Genomic DNA, 18,060 nt, shown 5'->3' on the forward strand with positions numbered 1-18,060 from the left:
AAGACTAAACTAGTTTGCGTTTGGCTCACCGTTAATCTGAATTGGGCGGTTTGTTACGTGGCGCGGCCAGAGGCTTTGTTCCAGCGCACAATGGAGTCACTCGGTGACCCGGCTTTCAAAACGAAAACATGACGTAGCCGGAAATACCAAGAATATCGCAGCAAATGCTATGGAGCTTTTTGCAAACTGACACCCTTCTGAAACTAAAAACGCCGCCGCGTCGGGCTGGGAAGGTAAATGAGATTATAGCGTTTCCACGAAAAGGAACAGACGCTGGATGAAGAGCCCGTCTGTGAAACGCGTCTACAAAACACGTCGGTGAAACACTGCCCCCGGGGGCGGATTGGAGAGCAGCATTCCAGCGCCGGCGCATGCAAATTGGATGGACTCTATCCACATCTTTAGCAATGTACCCAAAATCTCTCTAGATGGTTAATAAATTCCAGTGCTGTATAATTATACCTTTTAATCAAAAAATGAAGATATGTTTTTATTGTAACAGGGCTCAGGAGGCTTCTGGATGTCTCTGCTCCCAGAGACTCAGAGCCGGTCGTGTGAAACATGCCGTGTGTTTCGTGTTGAATGTTTTTGGCGTGTCCTCTCTGTTAATCATTCATTGGTACGCAGACCTGCTTTGTATCGTTTGTGGGATTCGGTACATGGGCTCGGGGTCCTGCCCGGGTTATTGCAATATCTCTCGAGATAATCGTGTCTCTGCAAAATATGGTCCCAAAAACTGTCTGTAGCAAGAAACTAACTGAATTATTGGCTGTGCTCAGGTGGGTTTCTTGCCCGTTACCCCAGCACGTTACAGCGGTAACATAGCCGATTGAATGGGGTAAACCGCGTGCAAGACGCTCGTCTGAGAGCAGTTTGTGTCCTTCGGATGCGGTTTGCTCTCGGTTGCGTTGTTTACCGTCAGTATGTGATGCGCAGACAGTTCCCTGGCACAGTTATTGAGATTTAGGATATATTAATAGAATGCCTGACCCGGCCGTACCCTCGCTTGCTTTGGCCCAACACAGATGGAAAGTAGAAAGGTTTTACAAACTGTGCTAAGCGTGCCTGATTAATACTAGCGTGAAATATTCGCATACATCGAACATGATTGCTTAGATTGGAATCATGACCCAGCGCATGTTTGCATCGGTTACCGGGGGGATTCTTATCCTTCTGCCCTCCTCTCTCCCAGCAGACAGGGGGCGCCGTGCATTTCATGTCCCGCTGTTATATCGCCCGTCCTCTGCGTGTGTTTTGGGGTGAGTTTAGCTGCCCTCATGCTGTGTGTGTTACGATGTTGCTTTCTCTTTGAATGATATAATACCTGTCCGCAGTGCCAAGGGAAGGCCTGGCATCCTATTGTGCCAATGCTGGATTCCTCCTGGAGAGAATGGAGGGCCGGACTCGGCAAAAGGAAACCAACTAAGCTCCATGGAATAAGCTCCATTGTTGGGTTTCATCGGTGGTTGATTTAAACAGAACAGGTCAGAATCTGGGGGCCTTTTAAGGCAATTTTCAGAAACGGGGGTTTACCATTTCCTGCTGTTTCTATACACATTATCGGGGCTTTCAGGGCTGTAGAACCCTGCGATCCCCTCATACCCAGCAAACATTCTCACCTCCTAGAAAAGAGGGGCATCAGGGGAGGAAGAGAGGGGGCATCAGGGGAGGAAGAGAGGGGGCATCAGAGGAGAAAACAAGGAAACTGGGGCTCAAGAAAAGACTGGAGAAACAGCGCAGGGGCATTTGGGAAGCGTGGGGATTGGGTTATGTCGATCACAGACCTGCGCAGCCATTCTCGGCATCGCTGTAGGTAAAACAATCCGGTTTACCTGATATCACTGTAAGGGTTTTCATGCTGTTGCTTTAGTTCGGTATCATTCACCGCTTATTGACGTCATATTCCTCTCACGCAGAGCTGCAGACTAACAACTACATTTCACTTAAAATGGATTCCATTTAAAATACTTTGTATGCTTCTTTTCCCCAAAGTAAAGTCTTCTAATCCCTTGAAATCTGGTAAAGTGATACCTGATGTGCTTTCTTTAACCCTCATTGAACTTGAGAAATCACATTAGGTTTATCTCGTGTTTAAACTCTCATTTTCAATCCAATTTTAATAAAACGCTGCATTCCCGGCAGTTGATGACCTCATATTGCAGTACCTCGCACTTAATTTGGACAGAAACCTAAAGTGGTTTGGTTTTCATTATTCCGCACACTTATATTGGAATCTTATAAGTCTATCTCAAAGGACGGTGCGTTTAAAGGGGATAATCTAAAAACATGGCAAAGTCTTTCATTTCACTAAGACTATAAGTTAAAAAGACTAAAAAAAACCCCAAAATCATTCATAAAATTGTAATTTGGCTGATGTAAAAGGACTCTTCTTCCTCCAGTAATGTCTCCTTTTGCGGCTTCTCCCGAGCAACAGTTTCAAGATATATCCGCTAAATGGGGTTACGGATGATGGATGTCCGCATTGCCTATCAAAACATTGGGCTCTTTTACTACTGCGTTTGTCCTAAAGCTGGCATTCTGTATCCGTGTTATCTCTAAATCAGGATGTGAGAGAGATAAGGTGGCCGTAGCCAGTTACCATATCGCACGTCTCTGAATTTATAGGCACTTTCTATTTGCCAGGCAATAAAGCATCTGAAATCTTAGCTTTATTTTTGCAGCGTCCATAGGGTAGAACAGCGTGTTAAAGTTCATCAAACGCCTCGTTAATTACGAGAGTGGATTCTGCGGCCCCCTGAGATTCTGGAGAACGATACGGATCGCTAGCGGTGAGCCGCCTTTTAATTGTCCTGTTAAGAGATGTAAACTGTCTAATGAGAGACAGCTCGGTGCTGACACACAGACACCTCGGTCTGGATTTACAGTCAGAGCCTCTCTTTTTATAGCTGCTTTTGCTTTCCAGCTCCAGCGAGGCGGCAGCGGGGGGTCTGACTATTGCCCCCGATATCTGCCTGTTCAAAATAAATAAACCTGTTTTGAATAAAACTTTTTCTGCAAATTCCAGCCATTGAGTGAAAACCCCATGCATTCTTTCTCATGATAAACATGTTTTGTTTATTTCTTGCACATTTTGGGAAGATTCCTGAGCATCCATTTGTTAGAGAGGTTACTGGAACGCAGCCTCTGGATATGCGTGGAATGCGGCCACTACCGCTCTGAACGCGATCTCCGCTGTCTGTGCCTTCCATGTGCTTCTAATAAGCCGTAGCTTACACCTGATGTGCTGCTGTGCGGACGATGAGTGAATTAATCACTTAACGACGAACAAAAACAACCCAAAAACCTGAAAAATCAGAAGACAGATGTACTGAGTTTTCTTGGATGGAAAGAACCCTGAAACTGTTTGTCAAAGGGAAATTTCCATCGCTTTTCACACGAGGAGCTGAATGTTATCTGGAAACATTTGGATCTCCTAAATTAGACAGATGATGTCATCTATCACCGTGAAGACACCGAGTATGAGTTTCCAGGGGGCACGCTAGCTTTCTTCACCACCGTGTGTGACCAACCCAGCATGGCCTATGGTTGGTTCTCATGCCATCGGCTGCTGTTATTTTATGTGGTCAGGGAAGTCCAGCATGGTATCCAGCGATGGTGCCAAGGAAGGTAGAGAGGCCATCGTTTCACTTAGCAAAGTGATGCTTCAACTGTCCCTTTTCTCGTGATTTTATTTAGTGGTTCGCTCGTACGTGATGGCGGCATATAAACTGTCACATGGTGCGGTTACCTCCGTACAGATTTTAGGAGGTTATCTTTGACAGTCCAGCTCCTTTCATGGGCAAATTTTCAAGGGATAAGGGAAAGTTTGCCATTCCCCCGTGGACGCTGCGGAGAGCTCCATGTACTTATCAGCTTTAGACTTCAGCGCCCCTGAGACATCATTGGGAGCGAGTGGGGAACCTGAAAATGGGCAACTTTGAGCGACGGGCGATATCACATGACCTGGGGCCTTTTGTTAGCTCTGCACAGGAGCTGGAGACTAAATTATTCTTTGTCCGTCGTTACCCTTTCGGCAGGTGAGGAAGATGATGTCGGCGGCACTGTTACTGCCCCTGTCCTGCCCCTGGCTGGGATCCTCAGCATTTCCCGTTTTGGGTTGGGAGGCATTGATTCCTGAGCTCAGATCAGTAAAGCGACAGTGAAGTCATATTCTCCAGTTGCTTTTTTCCCCAGAAATCCTGTTTATTGCATATTTTGGACAGGTTCGGATGCCCAGTGCTCTGTTTGCTGCCATAACTGAATAACCGTCCGCAGTAAAGTTACATGTCCGGTCCCACAGGGGGTGGCGGGGCTCAGACGCCGGGTCCTTGTTTCGTGTCGTGGAATTTCAGACCCTGGCTAAGCGCCTGAAATATCCGTAACAAGCTTAACCCTTTAACTGCACCAGGCAGCTGTGATTTATGCTCCCACTTGTCCCGAAGAGGTTAATAAGATTCTTGTGTAATAACCCAGCAGACAGTAATGATTTGCGATCCTGTTAAGTATGTGTATCCTGTCAAACCAAGTCATTCTATAAACTGCCGATCCCACGGGGCCCTTAAATCAGTGGCATGTTTACGCTGGAACGAGCCTTTCTGTCTCACCAAATGCTTGGACCTGACTCTGGGGCTCATGGAAGCCTCCAGTTGCTTCTGGTTCCTTGTTCGGCTGCAGGGCTTACAATTCAATATAAAATATCTGTGTGTTTGTGTTTTGCATTTTGAGAAAAAAAACCCCTTGGAATAACCTTAAAGGACCTTTTGTCATTTACAAATTGCAGTGCCCCCCCTTTAACTGGCAGTCCTTCCCTTCATAAGCAACGGCCGACATCCTTTTAACTGGCGGATCGTGTGGGGTAACGCTTTATAGGGACACGAAGCTTCTTTGTGTCGCATTCAGCGGCTTTTATCGTCCTTCCTGCGATTAGCTGTAAACTTGATCCCGAGATGCCGAGGGATCTCCGTGCGCAGGGGCTGCGGGGAGGAAAATTACTGGGATCTCAGACACTTTGTAACAAAGCAAGGCTGTGTTTTGAATGTTCTTGTTCCTTAATGTTTGTTATGAGTGATATGTGTTGTGATAACATGTTGTACACAGATGCTTTTGCAATTGCTCCTTTCATTACATGCTTTACCACTTCTATTCCTATGGGCATTTTCCATGTATTTTTACCCCGACGTGCTGTGCTGAGGCTTGAAGCAGAGCCGGCGTGGCTGTGAGGTTGGCAGGCCGATGCCGCGCAGAGATGCCATGGGGGAAGATGACTTTCACCGCCTGGTTTGTGAAATTCTGCTCATCGCGCTCCGGGATTACCTGCCGTTATATAGGTTATGGTAGATGCGATAAACATGGCTTGTGCCAAAACAAAGCACTAGAACAGCGATGATCCTCTCGCTCCACATACTGCAGATGATGAAACATCAGGTAGAAAGATTTTAAACTCTGTCCCCCGTCCCACACAAAGCAGCATTATTCTTGCAACTCCAAGAATCCATCATAATTACATATTAGTTGAAAACCTGCTATTTGCTTGTAATGATACGCGTTACGTACGTAGTGACGGTGGGCGCAGAATGGACAGCTAAGCCATTGTATAGAATCGTATAGAGTGTCAAGTACTTTGTCTAAGTCCTCTTAGGCATTTTATATCGTGCCCAGGCCAAAAATGAAAAACTCCAACATAAGTCCTGCATTTGGCAGGATTTACACAGAGCTTGGCAACCCCCCCAGAGACGGGGGACCAAGTATCTCGAAAGTGTTACTAAGAAGCCCACCTCTTCTGAGCTCTTCAGCCTCCCTCCGGACCCCTAGGTGATTGTGTGAGCAGTTCGCTGCATTATTGTATAACATACAAACTATCAAGCGCTGTGCCTTCAAGAGGAGACCACGGCCGGACCATAAATGAGATGTGTGGTCTCTTCTGCTTCCGACAGCTTCAGAGTTTGCCGGTTCTTCCCGTCAGGCTTTCAGGTTTTTCTTACGCAGACGTCCACCAAAGACTATGATTATCTTCTGCCGGGGCCCTGCTGCCGAGCGCTGGAACGATGCTTAATGACGGCAGCTTCTGGGTAATAACCGCACCTATAATGATTATGACGCCATATCAGCCTTTGCCAAATACCCCAAGCGTCCCGGGCAGCCAGAAAATCCGTCGTATAAAAGTGAATTTGACCCTGAATGTATTCCTGAAAGTAGTGTTGGTTCGCTTGACCCTCACGGTGACCTTTGATGGACAACTGAGTTAAAGTTTAAACTGTGCCGGGCTGTAGGATGTCAATCATTGAGTGAAGGGTGAAGGGATAAAGTTCTGGCCTAATGAATAACTCCACGACGTGGGCCGCGTCCACCAGTCACATCCTATTCACAAACGGCTCTTTGTTAGCCCGGAAGCCTTAACTGCTGTTATTTTTTAGCCACCTTTAAATCTGCATTAGTCAAAACAAGCCGAGGTGGTCATTATGATTTATGTGGTCATCTCTTTTAATATATTCTTAATAATCCGGTCTTTTTTTATGTTATTGCTCATTTTATTTGAGAAAATCCCAGAGCCTTAGAGAGCAGGGATCTATGTGTTGGAGACCGGGGTGGTTATTATATAAGAGTCACAAAAATGCCCAAAATCATGATATTTAACTAAAAAAATAAAAAAAAACAAAAACACTAAAAAAAACTAAACTCCTTGATTGTAAACTCACTTGAGCAAGGCTCTCTTTACCTTTTTGTTTCTTTAAGTGAAATTGTTATGTGATTATAATACTTGTGTACCCATTGTACAGCACTATGGAATATGATGGCGCTATATAAATAAAAGATGATGATAATATAAAACAATAATAATAAACCCCCACCAATATGAGCGTTACATACCGTACCGTACAGAGATCGCTGTGCTGCCGTGTCTCCTGTGGCATCGCGATCATGTGGCTGGCACCAGAAGCCTCCGCGTGTGATCTTAGAGCACGGTTTGCACCTGTCTCATGTAGACACAATTAGGCTGCCCTTTTAAATAGAGAACAACAATTAAAATGGGTCTTAAACTGGACGGTGACATTTAATTGGAGTGCACTCAGGATGAGATAATGCTAATTAACTGGAAACAGCCGATCCGGAGCATCAGCCTCGGCGTCCGGTTACAGCCGCCCGGTGCTGTCTGTGCCGTTCTGACATTCTCACTGTTCTCAGCCTGCGGATCGGCGATGTGTTTGTGAACGCACCTTACGAGTAGGACACGGAAACAACTCTTACTTTCCACTCGCTGCGCGATGAACAGGAAGACAGAGGTGCAACCGAAAATGAGTTCCCCCAGAAAACCGCTCACTGAATATGAAGGGTCCCGCTGCGTCTCTATGATTGTGCGCTATACATGCGTATAATGCATATTTTTATATTTTAATATCCTGTTTTTGTTCCCTTTCCTTCTTAATGCTGAATCAGTGAGCAGTTTTTCCTAGAAGCTCTTGGAGGCGTTTTCGGTGTGATAACGCAGGACATCACCGCAGCGGAGCTCTCCGAGTAAATCTGGCAGCTCTCGCTCCCAAAGTGATTTTCCACAACTTAACATTTCACATGGAATCCCAGATAACGGACCGTATGTACCGCAAGCGTTCCCTAAATATAGCTTCCCGCTGGGGAATAAACACTGGCCTTTTTGTACAAACAGCTAATTTCTTATGAGTAAGTGGAGTAAAAGAGTAAACAATTTAAAATTTCTTTGAATTAATCCTACAAACCCAAAACCGTTCATTGTTAAACGTGATATTTGTGAGTCGCCTTTTCCTCCATTCCGTGTTCTGTACACGCTGTGCTTTCGGTATGGCGGGGGATGGTAATTGGGGTACATGCCACACTCTTAGGGGTACATGCCATGCTGTGTATGTATTGGGTGGTAATTGGGGTACATGCCATGCTGTATGTATCGATGGGTAGTAATTGGGGTACATGGCGTACTGTATGTTTTAATGGGTGGTAATTGGGGTACATGCCGTGCTGTATGTATTAATAGGTGGTAATTGGGGTACATGCCGTGCTGTATGTATTGATGGGTGGTAATTGGGGTACATGCCGTGCTGTATGTATTGATGGGTGGTAATTGGGGTACATTCCATGCTGTATGTATTGGGTGATAATTGGGGTACATGCCGTGCTGTGTATGTATTGGGTGGTAATTGGGGTACATGCCGTGCTGTATGTATTGATGGCTGGTAATTGGGGTACATGCCATGCTGTATGTATTGGGTGGTAATTGGGGTACATGCCGTGCTGTATGTATTAATAGGTGGTAATTGGGGTACATGCCGCGCTGTATGTATTGGGTGGTAATTGGGGTACATGCCGTGCGGTATGTATTGGGTGGTAATTGGGGTACATGCCGTGCTGTATGTATTGGGTGGTAATTGGGGTACATGCCGTGCGGTATGTATTGGGTGGTAATTGGGGTACATGCCGTGCTGTATGTATTGGGTGGTAATTGGGGTACATGCCGTGCTGTATGTATTGGGTGGTAATTGGGGTACATGTCGTGCTGTATGTATTGATGGGTGGTAATTGGGGTACATGCCGTGCTGTATGTATTGATGGGTGGTAATTGGGGTACATGCCGTGCTGTATGTATTGGGTGGTAATTGGGGTACATGCCGTGCTGTATGTATTGGGTGGTAATTGGGGTACATGCCGTGCTGTATGTATTGATGGGTGGTAATTGGGGTACATGTCGTGCTGTATGTATTGATGGGTGGTAATTGGGGTACATGCCGTGCTGTATGTATTGGGTGGTAATTGGGGTACATGCCGTGCTGTATATATTGATGGCTGGTAATTGGGGTACATGCCGTGCTGTATGTATTGGGTGGTAATTGGGGTACATGTCGTGCTGTATGTATTGATGGGTGGTAATTGGGGTACATGCCGTGCTGTATGTATTGGGTGGTAATTGGGGTACATGTCGTGCTGTATGTATTGATGGGTGGTAATTGGGGTACATGCCGTGCTGTATGTATTGGGTGGTAATTAGGGTACATGCCGTGCGGTATGTATTGGGTGGTAATTGGGGTACATGCCGCGCTGTATGTATTGATGGGTGGTAATTGGGGTACATGCCGTGCTGTATGTATTGATGGGTGGTAATTGGGGTACATGCCGTGCTGTATGTATTGGGTGGTAATCGGGGTACATGCCGTGCTGTATGTATTGATGGCTGGTAATTGGGGTACATGCCGTGCTGTGTATGTATTGGGTGGTAATTGGGGTACATGCCGTGCTGTGTATGTATTGGGTGGTAATTGGGGTACATGCCGTGCTGTATGTATTGGGTGGTAATCGGGGTACATGCCGTGCTGTATGTATTGATGGGTGGTAATTGGGGTACATGCCGTGCTGTATGTATTGGGTGGTAATTGGGGTACATGCCGTGCTGTATGTATTGATGGGTGGTAATTGGGGTACATGCCGTGCTGTATGTATTGGGTGGTAATCGGGGTACATGCCGCGCTTTCCGTATAATGAGGGGTTGGAGGGTAAAGTGGTTTTTCCATCCCTGTTGTAATTTTTATGTACATTTTTTGCTATTTGGCAATAGAAACATAGAATTCAAACACTTGGTTACCTCTGTGTTGAGTTTGAGGACTTATTTTGAGAGCCCTGATTTAGCGTGGAGTCCCGGCCTCCCTGTTTACAGGCCCGTCTGCTTCCAGACCCCAATTCTGACCCTCCATTAATGGCCCCGCCATCGCGTTTGATGCCCCGCGTTCTCCACCGCTGTGTCAGGAACCGATGACGTCGCCGGCGGAGGGAGAATCGCCCATTTTGTTCCGTCGCCTCTGATGAGCAGATCAGCCTAGAGCAGCGTTCCAGATTTCCGTGCCGTGTTCCAGATGTTGTCCTGTTTACACGACGTGAACACAGAAAGATGTTCCAGGCTCAGAATAGCATCCAACAGAACTATTTTTGAGTGAGGCTGCTCTCTACAGGCCCTCGGACCGCGTACAAGGACTTTGTGTTACCGCCACGGATTCTCCGCGCTGTTTTCTTATTTATGTTTTCTTGAGTCATGCTTTAGGGATGCATATGAGGGTTAACATGTGCTGTTAATTATTGGAAAATGAAGCAGTTATGGCCCATTCCTAAGCTTTTAAAGGCATGGAATTTAATTTATGGCGTACTGTAAGAGGGAATCGTGTTCAGAATGCTAAGTTACATTGAGTAATGTGAAGCATCTGTATGTGGGGCGAATGGGTATAGACGGCAGGTTAAGACTGTATCACAACATGTTCTAACCAATGCCTCGGCTGACCGTGTCCACCGAGCCCAGCCGACCTGGGCTAACCGTGTCCACCAAACCCAGCCAACCTGGGCTAACCGTGTCCACCGAGCCCAGCCAACCTCGGCTAACCGTGTCCACCGAGCCCAGCCAACCTCGGCTAACCGTGTCCACCAAACCCAGCCGACCTGGGCTAACCGTGTCCACCAAACCCAGCCGACCTGGGCTAACCGTGTCCACCGAGCCCAGCCGACCTGGGCTAACCGTGTCCACCAAACCCAGCCGACCTGGGCTAACCGTGTCCACCAAACCCAGCCGACCTGGGCTAACCGTGTCCACCAAGCCCAGCCGACCTCGGCTAACCGTGTCCACCAAACCCAACCGACCTCGGCTAACCGTGTCCACCCAGCCCAGCCGACCTCGGCTAACCGTGTCCACCGAGCCCAGCCGACCTCGGCTAACCGTGTCCACCAAGCCCAGCCGACTTGGGCTAACAGTGTCCACCGAACTCAGCTGACCTGGGCTAAAAGTGTCCACCAAGCCCAGCCGACCTCGGCTAACCGTGTCCACCAAACCCAGCCGACCTCGGCTAACCGTGTCCACCAAACCCAGCCGACCTCGGCTAACCGTGTCCACCAAGCCCAGCCGACCTCGGTGAATCGTCTCCACCAAACCCAGCCGACCTCGGCTAACCGTGTCCACCAAACCCAGCCGACCTCGGCTAACCGTGTCCACCAAACCCAGCCGACCTCGGCTAACCGTGTCCACCAAGCCCAGCCGACCTCGGTGAATCGTCTCCACCAAACCCAGCCGACCTCGGCTAACCGTGTCCACCAAACCCAGCCGACCTCGGCTAACCGTGTCCACCAAACCCAGCCGACCTCGGCTAACCGTGTCCACCAAACCCAGCCGACCTCGGCTAACCGTGTCCACCAAACCCAGCCGACCTGGGCTAACCGTGTCCACCGAGCCCAGCCGACCTCGGCTAACCGTGTCCACCAAACCCAACCGACCTCGGCTAACCGTGTCCACCAAGCCCAGCCGACCTGGGCTAACCGTGTCCACCGAGCCCAGCCGACCGCTCTGGGTTTCTCTAACTAGTTCTGTCCTTGGGTGGAAGAGCCCTGATTTCTTTCACAGTAACAGAATTTGCAGGTTCTGTTCATTTTTCTCCTTCTGAGCGACCGTCTGCTACAGCTAATCTCTCAAGAATTAATTAGAAAAAGTTATTCTTTTAAGATGTTTATTTTTATGATGGGAAATATTTGCTAATTTTTGACATCTGGTCAACAAAAATGAAATTTCTCCTAATCCACATTTTTGTGTTTTTTTGACAGGCACCAATGAAGGGTTTGGCAAAATCATCCAGAGGTTTCCCCTGGCGGATTGGAGCGATACCCCCTTCCCACAAGGAATAGAACTGGTAAGATAACCAGCTTTTAACAGGCAATGCTACGCTGTTTTGTTGCAGTATGTTCCTTTTTGTAAGTAAATCTGTAGCGAGGGGTGTCCAGTCTGGCTCACAGGGGCCGTGTCCCTACCAGAGTGCTTTCTGATTTCTGATATGCAATATCACTAAATTAAGAGACATTAGTTCTGTTCTATCCAGCAAACCTGCTGTCTGCCATACATTACAAAAAGGGGTTCGTTTTAACGGCACATACCGTGCAATTAATTCTGAGCAGTCTATAAATGAGATTTATAGCGGCGTTGCTTGCATGCTTTTGATACCTTAGTAATTGTGAGTTCAGAGCAGAAATGCTTTTAGACATGACCCCATTGGCAAAAGTGTTCTAATTTGGGTTTTTGCTGCATTAGCACATAAAATGCACGATTGCGTAATCGTCTAATGCTGGCTGTTAAGGTCGGGGGTGATGCGCCCTCTCTGGCTGTAAGTGGTACTGCATCCTTTTCCCTTTGCCCTGGTTAGTCCTGCGCGTGTTTATTGCTGTGGCTAAAGGAACATTGGATTTCAGATGGCTTAAAACCAATACAGAAAACTGGTAAGAAAACATATATATATATATATATATATATATATATATAGATATCTCTATTATCAGCGGCTCACAGGTAAGAAGTGATGCAGCTCCGAGACATTAAGGAATATGTCCAGAGTGTCACCTAATCCATGGGTACCAAACACAACCGAAGCTACAGATTCCCTATTCCCTGGGTGTGAGTGTGCGGCCTGGGGGCTTTCACAGTCTCAGACGTTTGCCGGTTACCCTGCTGGAGCATCAACTGCACACACAGGGCTGCCACGCTTGGCCAACTCCATGCCCCCCACCGGCAGCCCCTGCTGGCCCACGGCTCCTGAAACCCTGGTGGTTTAAAACTTGCTATAAATGTGGAGTCCCTGGTAAATGACAGGGGGGTTGGCTACCTGCCCCAGAGTATTCCCAGCGATTGCACGAGCCCCGTCTGCCTGCGTTGTTGGAGCTTTAATCTGCCGAGCTCTGCCGGCTGTACAGCTGAGGACGCGGATTCAGATGAGCGGTTATGTGAGGCGAGCGGTCATTTGTTCTGTGCCTCCGTGCGTGGAGACGCGTATCTGTAAAACTGTAACCACCGTCCGTGAAAACACAGTGCATGGCAGCGATTGTTTCACCCGAGTGCCGGGCTTTACTCGCAATGGAATCTGACAGCAGATCGGAGTAGCCTGAGCTCAGACTCCAGCTCCAGGACACGTATCTACCCGGTGCTCTCGTCTGGGGCAAATTTAACTACGTGAACTTGGCCACTGGTAGTATGTGGCATGTACCCACTACTCTGGAACCCCACCCTAACTGGTCAAAATCCAGCAGGTAATTTAAGATGCACCCAGATGATCACTGCTAATTATCATGTGGTACAGTGTGGGGAAGGGGTTAATGTTGCTTGCAGCGCTCTTTCAGGAATAATAGACGTTTTTGGGGCAGATCTTCATTCTCGTGCTGATATCCAGTAAATCCCCAGCAGGTAGACGAAGAAGCGGGAAATCAAAACCACTGAAACTTCCTCCCATTGACCCAAAACGGAAACGATATCTTTATAACAAAGTCGCTTTCGCCGAGGCGCTGCGTAGAACGATCTCTCGTTTATTTTCTGGCGGACCCAAACCTTGTCTTCCCAAAACAAAGGTCCGGGGGACGCGAGGCTGCGGCGGCGGGGCAACGGCGGTGATTCCGCTAAATGATCTCACGTCTGCTCGGTTATCAGACGTCCGTCTGCAGGTGTCGCGGGGGGGGGGGGGATTATTCATCAGGGCTGGCCGCTGGTATTTTAGTGAATGGCCTTAAAAGGGAAAGTTCTAGCAGAAAAAATAAGTTTTTAGATATTTAACGAGAAATAACCCCGGACACGTTTTTATGAAGCCGTTTAGTTCTTTTCTAGCTTCAGAGGAGGTTAGTTCACTTTCGTTACCTGTGACCTCTGCCGTGACCTCTGCCAGAGCGACAACATTTACCGTAACTCCCTGCTTCGCCGTTGGTGAATAAACTCATTGAATTTATTTTATTTCCATGTTATTATTATTATCTCTGTGTATTTTAGTTTTTTGAATGTCTGCTTCATGGAGGAATATTATAAAAAGCTTCTCGATATATTATTGCTGAAGTTACCGCAACAAATGCCCAGGTCGGGGTAATAAAGCAGCAGGCGGGGATCTGGGAAACACCGCGAATCGCAGATCTTCCCCGGCACGAGCCGTCCGAACGTCTGCTGAGCGTCTCGCGTAGCCGGACCGCTGCACAGAAGCTCAAATATTTATTTTTCGTGTGAAATAAAACAGGAATCGGGAGAAATCTGGAATTCCTGCAGAAAACGGTTATCTTCTGTTCCCGAGATTAAAGGCAGCCGTTATTCCAAGAGGAAGCGCCGTGTTTGCCATTTTATATAATACATCGCGCAGGGTACCGGAACTAAAGCCCCGCAGAGTCACGGGTGGGATTTAATGGCTGGGAAGGCGCTTTCTCTCTCTCACTTGCCCGTTATAAAAAGCCGGCTGACCTCCCCCCCGTGAGGAAGCCCCCGGTGGATAAAAATCAACGGGTAACGATTTATAATTAACATTCCTGCTAAACGCTGCTTTAGATGAATGTGAACAACTAGGTGTATCCCCCTCCATGCGGCGTATCCCCCCCTCCGTGCGGCGGCCATCCCCCCTCCGTGCGGCGTATCCCCCCCTCCGTGCGGCGCATCCCCCCTCCGTGCGGCGCGCATCCCCCCTCCGTGCGGCGTATCCCCCCTCCATGCGGCGTATCCCCCCTCCATGCGGCGTATCTGTGACCCCTGGGCTCCGCGTCCCTGCACTTTGTGTGAAGGAAGAAAAGGTTAAACAAATTCCCAGATTTTGGTATCGGGGGCAGCGCGGGGGCAGCGCGTGCGCGGAAATTGTTTGATGAAATACTTGCTCATCACTTGGACGTTTAGGCGAAGATGTCTTCACTCGAGTCAACGCACTTCCCCAAAGGACCGCCTGTTACGGGTCGTTTTACACAATCGGGAAACCCTTTGATGATGGAATTTCTGAAATGTCCGTGTTTTTGAATGTCCGTGGTTTACAAATACTGATTACCGGAGAGTTGCAGAGACGGCCTGTGGAAGGAGCATAGAAAGGATCACCTCCCTGTATGTAGATTTGTGAGTAAGTCTAGAGCCTCTGGTAGTTGCCCCCCTGATAATTCCCAGGGGCTGTACGTTTTGGAAGAAACGCTTCCTTTTTTAGGTGTGATGTCATCTGGATGGTTTCCGAGGCGCTCGTCACTTCGCGTTGTGATGGAAGTTAATCTGTTACACAACGCGTTTTCTGAAAGGAGGTATTTTGTGTTTTTCTCGTTGCGCTGAAATAATAATTTCCTTCCTCATCTCTTTTCTCTGGGGGTTTCGGTATTGGAGACGCTGTTTACCGGCAGGTAGAAGGACTCCGTCAGTGTTTGGTTTTTGGGTACTCGGCGGGTTAGACGGCGCTTCGTGTTCTGTCACCCGAGGCTGTTTGGGCATTTACCGCGTTAGATGGAAGGTGATTTTTTTTTCTTCAAATAAACGGATAGCGGTAGAGCGGGCGATGGCGCTGCGCGGCTCCCCGGGTATTGGGTTAGACGCAGGGGGGCTGTCCGTCTACATCCCCGGCTGCAGGCGGTCTGAATGCTGGGTAATGATGGGGTACGGGGGGTTTATTACCCAGAATCCCCAGCTGCAGGCGTTCTGTATGCTGGGTAATGACGGGGTACGGGGGGGTTATTACCCAGAATCCCCGGCTGCAGTAAAGTCCTTCTCTGCTGATGTATCGTTGTGTTTGCGGCCTTTGGCCGGTGATATGGTTGTGATATTACAGCTGTGTGTTCGCTGTCCTCGTTGTTTGATCAGCCGGCTGATGTTTTCCAATAATCCGTTATTTTGATGATTGCTGCCCTCGCCGGCCCTCGTGTTTCCTGGCAGAACGGCACAAATAAATAAATAAATCCGTTCAAACGAGATAAAACAGTTTGTTTCTATATGTCGTTTTTCTGAACCGGAAACAAAAGCTGCGGCTCTGCTGATTACAGCGGATTCCTGTCCAGCGCTTGTTTACAGCGATTGTGTCAGGAAAAGGTAAATATTTCATAAAATGCCATTTAGACGGAGAGTAACCTGCGCGGGGTGCTTGGCAGGTGTTTGTGTCCGTCGGAGCGATGTCCAGATCGCCGGGATAGATACATCTGCCGTGTGCACCTGATATTGTTTATCGGTAATAATTCCCTTACTGAAAAACCGACGGCTGGCGGTCACCGGCATCCAGAATCCTCTGCTGCAGGGTCTTTACCCACAATCCTTTATTATTATTGCTATTATTAATGTTTTATAAAGCGCCGATTATGTGAAAGGAATGAAATGATGTCTTTAGTGATATTCTTGCGTTTCTGGCTATAAGGGAAAGTCTCTGCCTGCGCTTTTCGGGTTATACGAGGCAGGCGGTCTCGTGATTTCGGCTGTTTCTGGATGTTTCCAGCATCTCACGATAGCCACGCGTTCCACCGCCCGTGCCCGGGGACGATATATCTTTAAAGTCAGTTATATTACCAAACTCTGCACGTATTTCAGCTCTTATCATGATTTATGCCGCCAATTTTTTTGTGGATTCAGTTCTTCATGTCTCACTGCCTTTTTTTTTTGGGGGGGGGGGGTACGTTTTTAACCTCGTTATTCTCTGCACTCGTAAGAGAGAGGGGTTTGTGCCGTCTCATTCCGATACAGCTGTTAATATTATTTAATAGCGAATGATTCGAAGACTCTGCCGGACGGTTTTCGCTTGCTCATACTTTGCTCGCTTGCTCCTCCGCCGCGGCTTGGCCGTTTGCTTCTTTTCATTCTGTTTTTAGTTAACCGCTCTGTGATAAATTACAAAACTGGCAGATACATTTTGGCTGCAGTTTTCAATGTCTTTTTTTAGAAGGTTATTTCTGCAGATGTTAATGTTTTATTTAAAAGTTGCTTATTTATCTCTGGATGTTAAGATCAGTTTTCAAAACGCTAAGCAAATGGAGAATGTATTCCTCCTGAGTATTACTGCGCGAATACATCCCAAATATTTCTATTATTACTCTGTGCTCATGTTCCCTCGACATGACTCCAAGCCTTTTTTTTGTTAAGTTTGAATGATATAATGTATCCAGAATGGTGTTTACAGGATAGACGCAGAATGAGTGCATTCACGGTCCCACGCGCGTTAAAGGGATACGGATGCTCTGTCTTGGGCTCGAAGTATAACAATAACGTGATATTTAGAAAGAATTGATTTGGATTCCTCCTGGCTGGCTGAACAAAGCAAGGAGCCAATAACAATCCATCGGTCAGTATTTCTTCATTGGGGGTCTTTGTTCTGCCCCCATTACCGACTAGAACATGAAGCTTCTTGCAGCAATGAACGTAGCCGAGGCAAATCTCCCAGCCTCCGCGTAAATGGCAAAGCAGTCGTGACCCGCAAACGGTTTGCATTGCATCGTACGTTATTCCGGGAGCGGAAAGGTCTGGTGTTCAGTGCGTTGGACGTTTAGGAGTAAGGACAGCGTAGCGCGCCGATCCCGCGGTTCACTTCGCGCTTTTTGCGCGTCTGATGTCACTCAGCGGGTGCGCAGGAGGTACGGCTCCTGTTTGCGGGGTAATTTTCTGTTGGGATTGCAGGTAAATTCCCCAAACCTTTATGGCTCAGCCAATCTGCCATCTACCAGAGTGCCGCCGCACACCCTTGACACTCCTAACCCCTGCTTGCTAGGAATGTCTGACCCTTAAACTTGGGCCTTTGTTTCATTGAGTCCCCCTCGTAATATGGAATGCAGACTCGACTTCCAGGAAACGCATAGCTGGGGCTGCGAAAGTTTCTCTAGATAAAGGAATCTTCCGTCGGTTACTTCACACGCGGAATTCAGGGTTCCTGTCCTTTTTATAGTTTCTATTGTGATAAGAGATTCATTTGGCAGCCTGGACGGTGAGACGGAGTGAAACGAAAGCGGACCTGGACCCGTGACCCGGAGCCGGAGGAGGCCGCTTGGCTCGCTGCTCTGTTGTTTTCCTGTTGTCTGTGGGATTCGGCATCCTGAGATGACATGACGAGAGGCACGTTGCTGACACGACTCACCGGCTGCTTTCTGGAATGAGTAAGCAACCTTGTGGTAATGTGTGTATTCGCACGTTGCACCGGAATGCCGCGAAAAAAACAGGCGAAATTCCTTACTCATTTCCATATCTTCCCGAAGCTATTGTTTCCCAGCGGAGCAGTCTCACTATTTGTGAACGTGGAGGGCCGCGCACCATTGGGAGCCGCTGATTGGCAGGGTCACGTCAGG

The 18,060-nt window shown here is 47.9% G+C and overlaps 1 protein-coding gene across 1 annotated transcript in view; it reads left to right on the forward strand.

Moving 5' to 3' along the window:
• SBF2 (SET binding factor 2) overlaps positions 1 to 18,060 on the forward strand; it is a 93,207-nt gene that overhangs the window by 14,164 nt on the left and 60,983 nt on the right. Inside the window, exon 2 of the mRNA XM_053449021.1 lies at positions 11,593 to 11,678. Coding sequence (XP_053304996.1) covers positions 11,593 to 11,678 — 86 coding nt within the window. The remainder of the gene's footprint in view (positions 1 to 11,592; positions 11,679 to 18,060) is intronic.

This window comes from Spea bombifrons, chromosome 10, assembly GCF_027358695.1.
Source record: "Spea bombifrons isolate aSpeBom1 chromosome 10, aSpeBom1.2.pri, whole genome shotgun sequence".
NCBI classification, from domain to species: Eukaryota; Metazoa; Chordata; class Amphibia; order Anura; family Pelobatidae; genus Spea; species Spea bombifrons.